Source organism: Octopus sinensis, linkage group LG3 (genome assembly GCF_006345805.1).
Source record: "Octopus sinensis linkage group LG3, ASM634580v1, whole genome shotgun sequence".
Lineage (NCBI taxonomy): Eukaryota > Metazoa > Mollusca > Cephalopoda > Octopoda > Octopodidae > Octopus > Octopus sinensis.
Window position 1 is genome coordinate 127925153 of NC_042999.1, and position 19774 is coordinate 127944926.

General features: G+C 33.9%; 1 protein-coding gene across 8 annotated transcripts in view; it reads left to right on the forward strand.

Moving 5' to 3' along the window:
- The window catches only part of LOC115209118 (ral GTPase-activating protein subunit beta), a 113038-nt gene that overhangs the window by 44546 nt on the left and 48718 nt on the right, over nt 1–19774 (forward strand). For all 8 annotated transcript variants that reach the window (XM_036501293.1, XM_029777252.2, XM_029777255.2 and 5 more), the window contains 9 exons: nt 6182–6415; nt 9264–9524; nt 10956–11093; nt 12440–12652; nt 13876–14111; nt 15325–15467; nt 17065–17168; nt 17839–17967; nt 19013–19120. In XM_036501293.1, the coding sequence (XP_036357186.1) occupies nt 6182–6415; nt 9264–9524; nt 10956–11093; nt 12440–12652; nt 13876–14111; nt 15325–15467; nt 17065–17168; nt 17839–17967; nt 19013–19120 (1566 nt within the window). The remainder of the gene's footprint in view (nt 1–6181; nt 6416–9263; nt 9525–10955; nt 11094–12439; nt 12653–13875; nt 14112–15324; nt 15468–17064; nt 17169–17838; nt 17968–19012; nt 19121–19774) is intronic.

The window sequence follows — 19774 nt, forward strand, 5'->3', positions numbered from 1 at the left end:
ACATATATATATATGCATCCAATGGGCTTCTTTTCAGTTTCTGTCTACCGAATCCACTCACAAGGCTTTGGTCGGAGCTTCTTTCTGCCAAATCCACTTGTATGTCTTTGGTTGGCCCAAGGCTGTGGTAGAAGACGTGTGCTCAAGATGTCATGCAGTTGGACTGAACTTGGAACCATGTGGTTGGGAAGGAGGCTTCTTACCACACAGCCACGTCTGCACATATATATGTAGTTTTATTTTATGGCGAAGTAGTTTTAGACAATTAGGTTTGGAAACTGTGCATCAATCATTTAGTTTAAGATTTTGTTTGTAATTTCATATTGATATCTCATTTGTCTTGTGATTGTTCTTTGCTGATTCCCAGATATTATTTACATGAGATTCCACAGGTGTTGACATCTAGTATTTATATGATTACTGTATAATTCATACACCTATTTTCATGTTTAATTGGACATCATTTACTTATTACACAATTTTTGATAATTTCCTCATTCATATCAGTTAACAGTTAGTAAATTAAATAAATTTAATGATATAAATTGAGTTTTTATATGTATATATGTGTGTGTGTGTGTGTGAGTACACACACATATGGTAGTTTTTAAAATTCCACTATACCAAAAATATTTAGTTTGTTAAAACTTCTCCATATCTCCATTTATGTTTCACTTTATTATCAGTACATCTGAAACATTACTTTATCTGATATATATTGTATGGATATATGTATGTATGTGTATGTGTGCTGTACATATATATATATATAATATGTGTGTGTGTGTGTATATATATATATATATATTTATAGGGAATAATTTATAAATTTTTCCCTTATGAGGTTTTTCACACTAACTACTTGATAAATTCTTATAAAGATTTTATCCTATATTTAAATTGTATATGTATATATATATATATATATATATATATATATATATATATATATATATAGAGAGAGAGAGAGAGAGAGAGAGAGAGAGAGGAGAGAGAGAGAGAGAGAGAAAGAATATGAGAGAGCGGGTCATCCCATAAATAACGCAGTTTTTTTATACTTCTTTTATTTTTCAAAATTAAGGTAATGAAAATTATTTTTTAATCTAAAATATACTCTCCTTCATTTTCTACAATGCTCTTCCATCTATTTGGTTGACTTGCAAGGCTCCTCTTCCAAAATTCACTTGTCAGACGAAAAATACTCCTCCAGTACTGTTCTGACCTCTTCTACAGAATTCATATTTTTTCCGTCTAAATGATTTTGAAGACTGCAGAATAAATGATCATCAGATGGGGCAATGTTTGGCGAATATGGTGGTTGGGGCATCATCTCTCATTCAAACTGCTCTAGCCTTTTGAATGTCATTATTTCTGTATGTGGCCAAGCATTATCTATTGGAAGAACACCTTTCGTCTTGAAACCTAAGATGGTCATTATTCTGACTTAAGCTGCTCACAGTAGTTCTCCTTTGTTATTGTTTGATTTGGGTTTAAAAGTCCAAAATGGACTAAACCTTTCATATCCCACCAAACAGATAACAACACCTTATGTGAGTGAAAACCTTCTTCAGCCTGGGGAACTAGTGTTTCTCCTTTCCCTGCATTGCTTGACATTTTTATAGAGAACCCATTTCTTGTCACCAGTCACTATTCAGTCCAAAAAAGGTTCATTCATGAGATGTGCACACAAAGAAGAGCACACATTCACTCTCTGCATGTGATTAGACTCAGAAAGTTTGTGAGGAACCCATTGACCCAATTTGCTGACTTTTCTGATGGCATGCTTGCAGGTGTCAATGAATGGTTGAATGACCAAATCTAAGCTTCTCTGCTAGTTCCTCAACAATTACTATGGAATTTTTTTCCACCAGGGTTTGCAGGACGTCCTTGTTGAGCTCTACAGATCTTCCAGGATGAGGCTCGTCTTCTAGGCTGTAGCTTCCAGCTCAGAATTTCTGGAACCACTGTTGATGCTGGCTTACACTTATTGTCTGATCCCCATATACTGCGTTAATGTTCCTCACACTTTCTGTTGCATTGTTGCCTTTATTGAAATCATAAAGCAAAAATATGCTGAATATGCTCCTTTATCACTTCCATTATAGCTTTGAAAAACTGTTAAAATCAAACTGCACTCTTCAAAACTCGTACTAAGAATACATACAAGGTAAAATTACCTGCTTTTATAGCAAGTTGATACAGGTAGTTTATCTCTTACCTCTCAACTTTTAGTTCATGCAATTGAAAAAAACTGCATTATTTATAGGATGACCCAGTATATGTATAAAACACGTGTAATATTAAACTAATAACCTGTTATATGAAGTCTTTTCCATACACACTATCTTAATTCAAGATGTTTGCTTGAAGCAATTATGTTTCAAAGTTAATTGCAGTGTCGCAATTATCATAAGTAAACTATCTGATTTTCTGGGGTTTTTTTTATTTATTTATTTTTTTTTTTTAAAGTATTAATTACCAAACCACAAGGAAATGAAATATGGGACGGTGAACAACTGATATGATACTGTTGTTTTTGATGTGTTAAACCAGCTGAAATAGTTCTACACAAGCACACTTACACACAAACATGACTTAATGAGGTGATGGGTATTTTACAATTTCTCATTTTTGTGTTAAGATTTTATCTTTTCACTCACATGAGGGGTTTGGAATGATAAGAACTATTAAAACATGGTTTATTCAGAAGGGGAGTGCTATACCCATGACTTTTATAAAGCCTCTGTGACTGGTCAGAGAATGTGCTTCATAGTCATTCATTATTAGCAATGGAAGCAGTATTAATCCAAAATTTGCAATCTGTATACATACTTAAAATTTGTATATATTGAAGGCCTTTTAAAGTGTGGTAGTCATCTTGAAAAAACCTCTCTTATAAATGTATAATGTTAAAAACACAGAAAAATAGCAGCAGAAAACCGATTCCAACAATTCTACCACTGATGCTGGGCAACCTTTGCCTGCTGCTGTTATTTTTCTGTGTATTTAACACTATGTCTGTAAGAGATGCTTTCTCAAGACAAAGACCACACTTTAAAAGACTTTCAGCATATACACACTCAGTGTGTGTACAGATTGCTAACTGATAGTCAGTTTGAAGTTGATGGCTAGGGGAAATGATGGAATTCCAAATGGTTTATATCCTAGGGAGGAAGGATTGCCTTATATTGGTTGGAATAGGACATTAATAGGGAAGACAGTATAGGTACTGGGTGATGGGTATATCATGGCTATACAACTAACTGTCTCTAAAGAGTAGATGCTTTTATAGTGATAATAGTAATAGCAGAAAAAGACAGTGAAGAGACAGCATAGTATGTGGGCTAGAGACAGAAGTGTGTTGGTATTAAAAATGTAGGTTAAAAATGATATACATCTAAAAGATGTTTTACTTATTCCAAGAATTTATTTAGCTAATTATCTTTTATTATCACTGTTATATTTTTGTTGTTATTTGTTCATTTCTTCATTTACTTTATATTTCTATCATTTTCATAATCGTGAAAAAATAACTTTGCTAATACTACTTATTTTCAAAGCATTTCTTGCAAATAGCTTAAGACTATTGCTTCAACTGGTGACAGGGTTGCTTCCAAATGTCATAACACTTACTAATAATTTATAATTTTTGTTTTCTTAATTGACATTGGTGGTGAAGGTTTAGTTGATCTATACTTTGTATTTCAGAATATCATCAATCAGTTTATATTGTTCATATGAATCTGTTTTTGGCATTGATGTTATTGACTAGATATTAAGATTACATGTGTGCACGCAGGCACGTGCTTGCACACATATACACAAACATGCATTCATATACACACACATACACAAACATGCACACGCGCGCGCACACACACACACACACACACATGCACAGATGAGAATACCGACAAAAAAAAATTAGAAAGACATTGATAATAGATGTCAAAGTTATGATCTTCTTCATGGTTAAGAAAGAACTGAATGTTGAACACTGCGCATACTATGTAAATGTATTTGTTCATATACTCTTATATGGCCACTGTTGTTTCAGCTAAGCAAATGTTCACTAAGCATCATCATACAATATATATATATATGTATGTATGTATGTATGTATATTGTTTTTCTCACACATGCAAATAGATTCGTTTTGGATATTGGTTGGAGGTATTTCTATTTTCTTATTTGTTGTTTGTATTAAAAAGCTATATTAATTTGAAGAAATGAATGTGAAAGTTTACTCTTGTATCTTCAGTGCCACAATAAATATAGTAAAATGATTAGTAAGTATGATTATAAAAGTATTAGTTTAACCTGTGTAAGCATGTATCATGTATTTCAATTTTGCACACCTTTTTAAACTTTGCAAAGCTCAATAAATATATGGAAGTGTAAACAAAGAGTGATGATTTTCTACTCTCTGATGAGCAAGAATCAACAGTACCTTAAGATCCTCACTTGATGTAAAGATGTAACTGTATGAAATATTTATAATACAAAGGTCATTTCCTATTAAGTTGATTACTTGAACTGCTCTTTATTCTATTTCCATTTCATTTGACTGATATAGGTTTGTGAACATTGCATTTAACTTTCATCTTCACTACACAATCTTCATGCCTACCCAGAGAAGGCAACAAGAGACCACAACAGTGTATCACTCTTGACATTTTTAAGAAAGCCACAAAGCATCAGTTCAATAATATACAAAAATGTTTACATCAGCCTTGAAAATAATGTTTGGAAAATTTTATTCCAAAAAGAATTAACTCAATGATTATTGACAAATATTTTTCATTAAAACTACTCAGTTGATAAAATCTAGCCTTTTATCACTATTGTTATTACCTCATAGGATTCTCACCAATTATCTTTCATTACCATTAAAACTGAGAATTATAATGTAATGGAACATACAGTCATTTGATTACTACTTTTAAGCTAAACAAATTCAACATTTCTGTTTAGTTTTTAAGTTTTAGTTTTTAAGCAAATAGCATCCAGTGATCTTGACAGGAGTCTACTTCACTATGTATTCAGCTAAGTGCATCATCATCCATGAATAATTTTTTAGTATCAGTAGAGGAATTGAACTTTAGATTGTTACTTTTCCTATTAAATTGCAAGAAATATTAATTCTTCTATATATGTATTTTGTACTTAAACAGTTCTGTGAAATAAATTAATCTCATTTGATCTTGATTTAAACAATGATTTGATAAACTGAATATTGTTTGTAGAGTGATTTTACATCTTTGCCCCGCAACTATTGCGTGAAACTGTAGGAGAAGGGATAGAATTAATGAAATACTTGAACCAGTTCTATATAAACTTGTAATTGCTTAATCAGTCTGAAACAAACTTGTATTTTAGCAAGTTCACAACTATTTCATATCTTGAAAGCATGATCTAATCATATCAGTTAAGTAAAATTGAATTAAATACGAAGGTATCATTGTTATTATATATCTGATTCTTATATTTTTCCACTAGTTTCAGTCATTAGACTGCAGCTACGCTGGGTTACCAACTTCAAGGGCTTAGTCAGTCATATTGACCCCTGTATTTATTTCGGTCTAAGGCTTATTTTATTGACTTCTTTTCAATAAACTACTAAGTTATGGGATATAAAGGGTCACAATATGTAAGAATTAGCATGCGTATTTGAAGAGCTTGTGCACAGTTTCTGTTTACTAAATTTCTTTTGTAAGATTTTAGACAACCCAAGGCTATAATAGAAGACACCCAAGGTGCTCCACAATGAAATCAAACTTACATGGTTGTGGAGTCAACTTATTGATCACATAGCCAAGTTTGTATCCATGCATCATTTATGATACACATTCTCAATTTTTTTTTTCAACTACCAGAGTAACTTGAGACTTATGAAAGGAAACCTTTATATTACTCAGAATGTATGAAACAAAGGCTAACTAAAAGTCTGAAAGCAAGCATAGGCATTTAGGACAAACTTGTGAAAATGTTTTGGACAGGCAAAGGGTAAAGTAACTTTCTGGTGGAGATCTTCCTATTTTAATGGAGGAACATTCATCAGACTAATATGGTCACCAAGAGAGCCAAACAGATATTAACGAAACTAAATCTCATTATGTTGAACTTACTATAATGTTTATTCAAAATATATTGTCAGCAGTTCTTTTCTTTTCTTTATCAGCTGACATTGCCGAACATCTGTGTGAACGAGTCCTAAGTGTTCTTTTCGAGATCTGGATTTTAGCATGTGCTCGATGTTTTCCATCCCCTTCCTTATGGAAGACTTTCCGTAATATGTGTGTTGATTGGCGCCATCATGATGCCCTTGTCCAACAGTGGCATCGCATCAACCATGCACTGTTATCGCGTTTGCTCAAGATCATGTATGGACCCAGTTATCCTGAATTACAAATATGTAAGTTGAATATTCTTCTCAATATCTTTTACCTTTAAAAAAAAATTGTAAGTAAATATTACACCTATTATTATTATTATTATTATTATTATTATTATTATTATTATTATTGAGTGAGAGAGTAGTGCATGCCATTAAAGTGACACTGGGGTACAAATATATGAAGCCCAACATACCCATCATGACTACCCATCTCATAAGAATACACCAGGCACATTCCAGTGGTGAATTATTCAAATCCCAAAGGGTTCCTCTCAGCACATGGCTATAATGCTCCCCAACTACTTCTGCTTGTGATCAAAGATGCACTTGTCAGCCACTAAGGGACATGCTCAACTGATTAAGGTCAAACAACTGACAAGCAAATCTGTGGTATTGAGCTGATTGTTGGCTGTAGTCCATCTTTTATACCAACACAAAACATGTACATGATAACACTTTTAATCATTTAAGATCAAAAGCCATGAGAGCCTGTGCCTGGTACGGCATTAGGGCATTTATCAATAATATTGATACGCTAACTTTTTGTTTTTGTATGTACCTGTTGTGTACGTCACATTTACTTCAAAGAAGTGGCAAAGCAAGAGAAAGTAAGAGAGAGAGAAAGAGAGAGAGTGAAAGAGACAGTGAGTGATGACAGCATTTGTTTTGTGTTTTTAAATGTTTATCACATCGCAAGAGAAGTAGATACATAGATATATATAAAGACATTGTTAAATCAAAAGCAGGAGAGAAGAAGGACACAAAGGAACTGAAAGAGAAAGAGTGAGACACAGTAGATACATAAATCCAAAGAAAAGTTCATACATACACACAGCAAATATTGGATGTCAATTTCACTTTCTATTACCATACAAGGATAAAATTAACTTACAAATGGCTGAGTACTCCACAGATATGCATAACATTAATGTAGTTCTCAGGGTAATTCAGCTTCACACAGAATATGACAAGGTTGGCCCCTTTTAATTACAGCTACAACTTGAGACATATATATATAAATGTATTTGTGTGTGTGTATAATTTACGTTAGTTAAAATATGTTTGCAATAATAAGTGTTGCATGGTGGAAATAAATGCAATTACCAAACTTTCATTCGTAAATCCACATATTATTTCGTTCTTTTGCATTTCAATTTGTACATTAAGGTTCTTTGAATATGTACGATGTATTTTAAGGTTAAATAGTAATTCCATTTACATTTCTATAATTGAGATATTTTGGTTGGATTATATAGTCATTGGTGTTACATTACTTACTATATTCTGTAGCTGTCACAATATACTTTTCTAGGCCTGACATTTTTGCGGGGACGGGGCCAATTGATTAGATCGACCCCAGTACACAACTGATACTTAATTTATCGACCCCAAAAGGATGAAAGGCAAAGTCGATCTTGGTAGAATTTGAACTCAGAGGTCAATTAAAATATCCTATGATCCTTCCCAGACAAAAAAGACATCATCAATGAACTGTTCATTGATGACATCTTGCATTTCTGTGACTGTTATGCTAAAAACTACGACTTTAAGTTCAACGTAAAATTTATGTATAGTCATTCAAAAACTAGTGTTGAATTTTTGGACACAAGAGTTAAGTTTTCTGGAGGCAGAATAGTGACAGAATTATTTTGCAAGCGCACATCATCTCACATTTATCTCCACTGCTACTCCGATCATTTACATCATATAATTTGGTCAAATCCGAAATCCCAATTTCAGAAGATAAAACAGATTTGTACTGACTTAAGGGATTACTGGAAACATGTAACTGCAATTACAGTGAATCATGATTAAAGGAGACAGCAATTGACATAGCTAAGATTGGTAATGAGAAGGTATGAGAAGGTGGGGAAGTGTCAGTGTGTAATAAAGAGAAAAGCTTAAATGAGCTCACTTGAGTTAGCCAGTTTATATTCATGCTTAAGGAAGTTTTGAGTCATCTAGGGGTGGGTGGAGGATATGTGTTTCTCTTTTTTTTTATATGTTCTAAATTAAACTTTCCTTTTTTGTTAAAATCTGTTCCACCCTCACCTCTTTGCAGTTCTGTCACACTTTCCACATTGATCTTGCTTCACCAGTATCCTTTGCCTCCACATTCTCACCTCTTAGCATGCACAGTTTCATACCATCTACTTAACAATCACACACACATACACACACCAATACTCCACACCCCACTGACCTACACCACTATCTTCAACATTTGCATACCTCTACACACAAACATACATATACCACTCTAAAGCACATGCACACACACACACACACACGAACACCACTCCTTTTTTATGCCTTCTTTCTGACACACTACACTCCTATACTTGTTCTTTCACACCTGTCCCTTCCTCCTTTCTAAAACCCAACTGTCACATAGAACAATATTCCCACCTGGTTTCTAACCCATTACTCATTTTTACCCTTTTCACTGACTATTCCTCTTTCTCACTCCCTATATGCTTCTCTCTTGCTTCTGGTGAAGTGCAAACTTCCAAAAATATTTAAGATGCTTTCTCTTTCCATCAAAGCTTTAAGCTAATATCTTATTCAGTACACTTTACTCCTATTTTCCCTTTTTTAATATTTCTTCATATTTACACACACAAGCACACACACACACACTCACACACAAAGTTAAAAAAACGTGTAGTAAACACACAAATGATCAGAAAACACACAGAGAAGGTCCTCAACTCCTCATCAGTTATTGGCCAAAGAGTCAAATGCAATATACATGTATACACATATACACACACATACATGCACATATGAATATATATATATATAATATACATGCATACACACACACACACATATATATTTTTCCATCTGTTTTATTTTTTGACAGCTGAAGAAGATTGCCAACTCATACCTCCAGAAATGACGAATGACTGTATAGCCCAAAGTTGGTTCCGTTTCTTACATATACTGCAGAACCCTGTCGACCTATGCCATCCAGAGATTATCAGCCAAACACCAAAATTCATTGAGATGGTTTTGGCTTGTGCCAATGTCATTGACCCTTCTGAACATGAATGTTTGAAATCTTTACCAGTTATATTTTTTCACTCCATGCATGGTATATCAGTTATGGTCAATGCCTTCCTTGGTGAGTAACAGACAGCATTTTTTTCAAACCTCATAACATTGTGTGTATATGTACAGACACACACACATACATATATGTATGTTTATGTGTATGTATATACTTATAAATAATATGAGTGGCTAATTCACAATTTTACAACCTAAAGGCTGAAATATATATATGTGTGTGTGTCTGTATATATCTATACATATACAGGGTTATTCAAAACGAATGAACCGATTTCATTACGCAATATTTTAATTAGGAAAAGCAATAAAAAACTCTAGCTAAATCATAAGTATTTACTCACAATCAACTTTTATTTCCTGTCTTACAAGTGTTCAATGTGGCCATCACCTGCAGCACAGGCAACATCAATGCAATAAGAGAATTCCTCCCAGACGTGTATCAGCATATCACGATCCACTAAGTACTTCTTTGGCTGTCTGGTTGAATGCTTTATCAAAGTTTTTCCATTTCCCTTCTATGTCAATACCTTCTGGAATCGCCTCAAGCAAAGCAAATTTATTCTTTAGTTCCATAATAAACTTGCTTTTGATATACTGATATACATCTGGGAGGAATTCTCTTATCACATTGATGCTGCCAAATGTATTGTGTCAAAATACTATTGACCTAAATTAACAGAAGTGGTCAATGTCATCTCTGAGCAACTTTGTCTGAAGACATCTCAAAAAAGCCTTCAACCCTGACTGTTTAGTTCCTATCATGAAGCATGGAGGTGGCTTTGTGATGATTTGGCCAGCTGTATCACATAATTTTCTTGCCTCTTTAATTGTTCTACATGACAAATTTCACACCAAGGATTGTCTGAGTACTTTGGGTGATCATGTTCATCCTGTGATACAAACATTGTTTCTCTGATGGTAGTACAATCATCCAGATCAATAAATGCTTCAATTTACATGGCTAATGTTATTCAAAATTGATACAAAGAATACAGAAGTGAAGTAGATCACTTGGATTAGTTCCCCAACAACCACTGGCTCTCAATATATTCAAACATGATACATTTTGGAGCAGGAAATGAGGAGCCACTTCCTTTTGTCATCATCATTGAAATAGCTAAAGCAGGTTTCACTTGATGAATGGCTCAAAATCTCCCTAACAGCTTATCAGAAAAGCAATGATTCCATAATATGATGGACACCTGTACTATTATTAGAATGGGTTAACTGTTTGTCCACAAAGAAGGGATTAACTCTGTAGTCATAAAAGGTTTTTCAGTAGCTCCATGATTGGAGTACTCCATGTAAGGATTAATTTAAACACTTTCTCCCAAAATGAATTAAGTTACATCTGTATCAAACATTTTCTAAGATTTTCTACTAAGCAGCTAAACAACTGGACAGAAAGTGCATATATATGTACAAGGTTTTATCTATAGATATAGAAGTCAGCATTTTTAACCACATTGTCTATTTATTTCAGGTATTCCCCAGTGTACTAAGGATTTAGCTACAACTACATCTAATACTCGAACTTCCAGCACAGCATGTACTCCACCTGGTCAACGGAAACCACCCATGAGACCTTTCTCTGCTGTCACAGCACCACTCACACAAAAAAGTAACTAGTGATTCCTATTAGTCTTAATACGTTTTTTCTAATACAAAAGAGTACTCTTTCAGAATCAAAATATAAATCATTGTTGCTCTATTTAATGTTTGTATATGATGTTATAGTTGGTATCCTTATTTTTTTTTTATATAGTTATTTCAAGTAACTATATAGTAGAAAAAAAATGTTTCAGTTTATTGAGGCCATTGTTTTCTGCCCACCTTAACCCTCTTGTTACAACATATTATTGAAATACACTGCCTTTGTTTTAATTAATTTTGAAAATAATGAAGAATTTAGTAAAGTCATTTTGTCATTATCAAGTTGATGTTTAGAACATAAAATTTTGATGAAAAGCTTTAAAGTAAGTCACTTCCAAACAGGAAGCTTATATCATAGAAACATAGATGGTCTCAGGAGTGTTGGTGCCAAAAGATTAAAAATTTTCTTTCAATAATCAACAGGAAGAGCAGTTTTAAGATCAAAAAGAAGCTGGGAAATTTGGAAAATAAGTCATGATCTTAATTATTTGACAAAAATTAATGTAAAGATTCTGTGCATGGGAAATGTATATACAGAGATATGTGTGTGTGTTTCTATTTCAGTATGTATCAACATTGTTATGTATGTATATGCAGAAATGTGTACATGTCTATACAAAGTTGTCTATATGCTATAGCTGTTGTCATTATCATCATCATCATCATTTAACATCCACTTTCCAGGCTGGCATGGGTTGGATAGTTTGACAGGGAACTGTCCCGACACCAGTTGTCTATTGCAGCATGGTTTGTATGGCTGGGCACCATTCCTGACTTTAACCATTTAACTGAGTGTGCTGGATGCTTTGTATGTGCCACTGGCATGGGTGCTTTTTATGTGGCACTGGCACCTGCAAGGACAAGCCTGTATGTGTGGAGGACAGGGATTTTATTTAGCTTAACACATCAATATGTATACACACGTCTTTTTGTCTGTACACAGAGAATGTGTCAATTAAGCATATGAAGAGCCACATCTCTGTGTGCACACTGTATGTGAGTTTGTCAATCAAGAATTGAAGGACAGTTTACCACTGTACACCATCCACTAACATCATCTAACACCAGTGTGCAGATTGAATAAAACATGGCGATACTGACAAGTAAAGAGAATTATATTTGTTTGTAAACAACAGCACTTCATCTTAGGGAATTATAGTCTGTCAATAAACTGTTATATGTATGTGTGTGTGTGTGTGTGTATTTCTTTTGAACTTATATCTTAATTACATGTGGAATAATTTTAAAAATTTTGTACTTTTTTATTTTCCTGCACTTTAATTTTTTTCTAATTTCTTTATATTATTATTTCAGCTTCCTCCAAGTCTTCATCAACATCATCTAATTTATGCAAAATGGCTTCATCGCTAACACCTTCAATAGGCACAGGTCAACTCCTGTTGGACTGCAGTCTCACAATGGCACCTAACCGTCCTCAATGTAATAGTATTTTGAATCTTTTTGGTGCCTGGCTTTTTGAAGCAGCTTTGGCTGGAGTTATGTTGCATTCATGTCACAGTGAAACAGGTATGTATATGAGTGAAATGGTACTTTACATGTTATGATTAATGTACAATCAAAGAACTGTTAATGTGGAAGCCATACAGATTTAAAGTAAATGAGAAATATCATCATCATTTTACCATTAATATTAACATCGTCAACTTTTCCATGATTGCATGGGCTAGGTAGAATTCATTGAGAGTTTTTCTACACCAATATGCATTTCTGTTGCCAACCTTCACTTGTTTCCAAGATAATATTCCTCCATAACCAGACATGTTTTTGCAGAAAATTAGAAACACCACCTCTTGTAGGTCATTTTTAGTTTACAATTATTTATTTTTTTTTTTTTAATATTCTGTATCATATGACTAGTTCCTATACTACTAGCAAGCAGTGATGAAAATAATACATCGCTGACGAAACCTAATAAGCTGTTCAGCGACGTGCAACCAAAAGAATACCCTCCATCAGGCATTTGCCATATCCTGAACGCCTTACTTCCCTGGGCATGGACACATTGAAACTCCGACGTCTGGCAGCTGACTTGGCAGACACCCATAAAATTATCAACCATCGTACAAACAATAACTCTGACCACCTTTTCAAACTCCACCCATCTAACACCCGTGAACATATTTACAAAGTAAGAAAACAGCACAGCTCCCATGACTTCAGAAAACATTTTTTCACGCTGAGAGTTGCTGAAGCATGGAACAAACTGCCGGCATCAGTTGTTAGTTGGGAGCACTGCATCCTTCAAAACTTCCATGCTTCCTGAGATTCACCAACACTACACTTGATTTTCTCCCCTCCATACACACACAAGCATGTATCTGACTCATACATTTTTCGCTTTCCAGACATTTCTACATTACTGCATGTACTTTATATGCACTTTCTGACAAGTTGTGGTGCACCTGAGCACTGTATACAATAATTTCATTATTATTATTAATCAGAGACATCAGAGTCGTCTCCCTTACTTCCTGATTCTAAGAATGTTACCTTATTTAATATTTTCTTTTAATCACTATTTAACCTTACTGGGGTTATTTCTGAAGTTCACAACATTGGACGTAATCAAATCCATTATATTCTTCTTTTTTTTTTAAACAATCCTGTTAGTTTGTCTTTATTGATTAAATACAATGGTGTTGCTTTTAGTTTATTTCAAGGCATTAATTTTAATATTCACATCCATGTTATTAACACTTTTATTTTTGTTTACTTTATTTCATTTTCAGCCCAGAAACAAGATAGACGGACCAATTCTTTGAGTGAAAGTCGACATAGCTCTTTAGCTGTGGACTACTGTTCAGATAAGAACCGCATTGCTGACAACACTTACGAATGTGGACGGGCTGAAGCTTGTGGAACACTCTGCCGGATATTCTGTGCTCATCGTACTGGTGAAGAAATTCTACCAGTGTATTATGCTCGGTTCTACATTACTATGTATTATGGACTACAGACAGATGATGTAAGTTTTCTCTAGTATCTGTCTTTAATATCTCAAATACAGCCAAATTGAGCACCAAAAATTCTGAGTGTCTCGGATAGAGTTGGCATCTCCTAATAGCTGTTTCACAGCTGCATATTCAGACACACCACAACACCTGAATATGTATTTGATATGTAAAAAACTTAGCCCAAACGTTGAGTTTCTAACAAAGACTTTCTGTTTCAACTGAATGTTTCCAATTGTATTGCATGAACATTTTTCTTAAGCATATAACAAATAAAATATTTTCCTATACATGCAGAAGCTTGAAAGGGGCTTTTAAAAATCTAGTACTACATATTCCTTTACAACCAGGTAATCTGAAAGGTGTTATGTTCAACAAAACCTCTGCAGTGGATTTGAATTCAAGAACTTTGTGTTGTATATTACTTCAGCCATTAAGCTTTAGTTGACTGGAGTCAGTGGTCAACTTTCAAATTGAATGTGTGACCTGGTTCTAATTGAGGTACATTTACACAAACTTCCACGACCTTTTGATTATCTTAAAGAAATAGAAAAAAAATTAAATGGAAGACTTAAATGTCATAATCTTTCTATGGTTGCTTTGAGCACTAATCTTGTTGCAGATTATGGAAGTTAACTTCAAGCATAAAGTAATTATAGCTTCTTCCTTATAAATTCTCCCTATTGTCCACTGTGCATATTGTACTAACATGTAGTAGAGTGCTCACTATATATATGGTAACTGTAACTCCAGTGTCAGCAAATGACAAATAGGTACACTTTACATCTCTTTAATTTCACACACATGCCAGGCCAAAATTCCTATAAGGAAAAGCTTTCTGACATATAAAACTTGTAGTTGATCAATTCCAAGTCAGCCTTGATTAAGCAGACCTATGATCAAAGACATTTCAGCAATGACATCTCATCTTTTCTCTCAAGTACAGTGTATCTGGGACTACATTATCCAATACCTCTCTTCTTTCAAGTAGCTACTGTGTGATTTGAGGGAGACTAGGGTACTATTTCTAGCATATCAAGTGCCTACATTAGTTCAAAACCTCATTCTTAATTAGAATTGGAGGAAATGGCTTAGATTTTATCAGTAGCCAGTAATCTGAGAGTGGAGTAAAACAGGAGAATGACAAAAATAGAGGGAATTCATGGATAGCGGCAAATATTCCTTTTAAAATAAAACATAATTGTTGTTACTTTGGTTTTTTTGCAGAGCATGAGTAACGAAGTGCTATCAAGTATCTTGTTTAATTCTTGTGACCTCTTGCGAGTAGATTTGGCAGGAGCTCAGATTCTTGTTCCTGATATCCTAAATGCTCTTGAATTAGTTCTCAGTGATTCTTCACAAAAATTCAAGTAAGTTCCAATCCTTATTTACTTTTTGTTTATAATGTTTAAAAGGATTGCTAACATTTCAAATATGCAAATGTAATTCTTTTTTCAATTAATTTTGCTGCAATATTGTATTTTTACTAAATGTGCATTGGAAATTGTAGATAAATTTAATTATCATCATCATTAAATTAGTATCCGTTTTTCATGCTAGCATGGGTTGGATGGCCAGGAATTACACCAGGTTTTGACTTGGTTTCTATGGCTGGATGTCTTTCTTAATGTCAACCATTTTCAGAGTGCAATGGGCATATTTTACATGGCACCATTACTTGTGCTTTTTATGTGACTCCATCACCTGTGCTTTTTATGTGGCACCAACACCTACACCAGTGCTTTTTAAATGACACAACCATTGTCAAGTTCATATGACTTTTTTGTTATTAGTTTTCTAATGACTGAAATTACATTAACTTTTTAACATTAATTGTAACAAATAACATTAGATATAATGTGATTTAAAAAAAATATGTTACCTATGGAGGGAACCCATAAAACAAAAAAGAAACAGTGCTTAGGTCTGGATTCAATAATGTTAAATAGGCAAAGTGAATCTCCAGAACAGAGTCAGAATATTTCCTTCAAATTTCATATATATTCTTAACAGTTACATGCCTTTCTTAAGGGACTCTTCAACAAATGAAAAGATTTCACCAAGTTAATAAGTCAACTTGCTAAATGCTTGCCTCTTTCCTTTTGCTCACCATGTATATATATATATATATCATTGACATCATTATCATTTAACATCCGTTTTCCATGCTGGCATGATTTAGACGGTTTGACTGGAACTGGTAAGCTGGAGGGCTGCACCAGGTTCCAGGCTGATTTGGCATGGTTTCTACAGCTGGATGCCCTTCCTAATGCCAGCCACTCCGTGAGTGTAATGGATGCTTTTTATGTGCCACTAGCACAGGTGCCATTTATATGACACTGGTAATGACCATGACTACAATTTCATTTGGCTTAACGAGTCTTTTCAAGTACATCATATCACCAAAGGTCTCAGTCATTTGTCATCACCTCCAGTAATGGCCACGATTATGATTTCATGGGTGTCATTCACATGACACTAGCAATGCCCATGACTATGATTTTATATATATATATATATATATATATATATAATATTATTGATACAATTATGAATTATTCTATTTACAATGTATACGAGGAATGCTGAAAAGTTGTGAGCTGTGGGTAAAAGGGAATACAGAAGGATCAGTTAATTATGATTTTATTCAACATATTCCCCTTCTCAGAGTCACACACTTATTACAGCAGTCCTTCAGTTTTTCTAAGCCCTGTAAAAGTACTCAGAAGGTTGGGCCTCCAATCAGGCCTTTTGCGATACCCTTAAGGCCAGGAACTTTTCAGTACCCACTTGTATATGTTCTGCAAAGCATAAAAAAACTCTTCATTAAGGTATTTGTACTAAAACCTATATAATTTTGTATTTAGTATAACAAGCTATTTCTATAAGCTATTGCTTTTTTGTTCCAACAACTCAAAGGTACTCATTTCTTAAAGTAACTACTATTTTTGTTTCTTTTACTTTTAGACCTCGGGAAACGATACCACTCGTTGATCTTCGCAAAGCATGTTTCCATCTCTTGTTATCAATGTTATGCTTACCACTTCACTTCAGGGATCTTGAAATCAAAGGTAAGTATTTGTTAGCACTTGTTTGAATGTCTTCAGCTATGTATCTGTGTGTCTCTCTCTATGTGCGCGCATGCACACACACAAGCATGCATGCATATACCATTATATATATATATATATACACACACGCATACACACATCTGCACCTATGCACACCTATACATACATGAATATATGTATAATTTATTTACACTGTATAACTATGAGAGAGACGTACATTTGTATGTATGCACTGTGTGTGTTTGTGTGTGTATGTATATATATATATATATATATAATATATATATATATACACACACATGCACGTGCGTACACACACACACTCTCACACACAAATAGCTCCAGATGTTTTCAATACTTATGGGTTGTCCAAAGCCTCATCGATGGAACAAAGGGTTGTTTGAGAATTTCACAGTGGAAAAGAAAAAAGAAACTAGTGATGTACACCTACTTGCCTAACTTAGTTGAGCTAGATGTGGTTGGTGAAAGAATTATATATGCAAGCTCAAATCACTCACATTAAAGTTAAAAATGTAATTTGTTTACTTACATCAAAGAGTAAATACCGGTCATATAATGGAGTTGATTAAATTTACATCATTAGCTTCATACACTCTAATGGTAAAGTTAACTTGTATATCTAGTCTTAATACATTTTGTTTCCTTTCAGACATATTATCTAGTCCTGAAAATGGTGATCGAAAAATATCATTTATTTCTCTTAAATTCAAAATAACTGAACTATTACTTCGAGCATTGCGCCAGGAAACAGATGCGTCAAACACACAGATGTTATTAGGTAAGTTTGTCAATTGATACCTATCATCATCATTATCGTTTAACATCTGCTTTTCATGCTAGCATGGGTTGGACAGTTTGACAGCAGCTGACCAGATAATATGCACCCAGATTTCTGTTGTCTGTTTTGGCATGGTTTCTATGGAACGATGCCCCTCCTAATGCCATCAACTTTACAGAGTGGGCTGGGTGCTTTTTATGTGCCACTGGCACAGGTGTGTCTACAAAACACTGGCACAAGTACATTTTACATGGCACCATTACCTTCAAGACAAAGACTCCCTCAGCTAGGAGATTGAGTTGGGGCATAACCATAAAAGGCATGCCTGCAGTTTTACTTAGCTTGACATGTCTTCTCAAGTACAGCAAATTGCCACAAGTCTCAAATTTATTTTATATTTCTTTGTCATCAACATTGACCAATAATAAATAAATTACTTCAGTTAAAATTAAGTTTGTTATCTTCTGAAAATTTTTATTTCTCTCAAGCTTCATTGAATACAGATATTATATAGATGACTATACATTTGGACAAAAATGTGATCTATGAGGTATCCATTTATATAGAGCTTGTCATTAAATGAAAGAAGAAATCCTATGAAAGCCGATGTTGAAATGTAAATAACTTGACCAAATGATCGTTGTCTGTGTATGTGTAAACCTGAATATTAAATGACTTAAATACTTTGCAAGTGTTCAAATGGAAAGAAGAAAAATGTTATACATCTCATCTTTTGGAAAGGCAGCAGGCTGGCAGAATTGTTAACACGCCAGGCCAAATACTTAGCAGCATTTCATCCATTCTTATGTTCTGAGCTCAAATTCGGCCAAGGTCAACTTTGCTTTTTACCCTGTCAGGCTCAATAAAATAAGTACCAGTTAAACAGTTTAGCCAATGTAGTAGACTTACCCCCTCCCTTGAAATTGTTGGCCTTGTGCCCAAAATTAAAACCAATATTTTTCACATTATTAGAAGTGTTTTTTTTATTGATAAAGTATTAATTATTGTGATATCCCTTATCTATTAATATTTGTTTTTGTGACAGGTGGTTTAATGTTATTGGTGCAGGACCTAGCACTGTGTGAGGAGGCTGAGTTCCATTCTGTTCAGCCACAACACGATATCTGCTTGAATGATTCTGATGTGTCTTCAGGTATGTAACATAATTCGACTAGTTTCTATACATGAAAATCTATATTGCTTCTGTTCCACATCTTAATGTAATGACATGAACTGGAGATGAGGGAAAATAAATAAAAGTGAAGCCATATAAATTTATACAATTAATGGAGAACAATAAGTAGCAGAAATGGTAGGAAGTTAGACTAGACACTTTGTGATATGTAGTTTCATCCCTTTACATTCTGTCTTCAGATCTTTTATTACTTTCATCATTTTTATGCCTTTTTTACCATATTGGCATTGGTTGGAAGGTCTCAATATTTAGCCATTTGTCACTCTTTTCTCTTATTCAATACACAGTATAAAAAAAAAATAAAATAACCAATCATCTTTGCTATATTTGTCATGCTTTCTGATGGATTATAAAGCTAGATACCTTTCTTATTATCAACCATTGTACAGTATAGACAAGATGCATTTTATTGTTTCCCAATATTAGAAAGAATATCTGTAGTCAGACTAAAGAGCCTTTGCTACCCTGTATCAATATTTTTATTCTGGTTTACTGTTCTAGATAGTTTTCCTGCACTGAGTCTTGCAAAATCTTTATTTTACCTGTTCTTTCATTCATTTTTTGGCTGCTTAACAACCTGCCTATCACTAACAACTTTACAATGTTAACTGG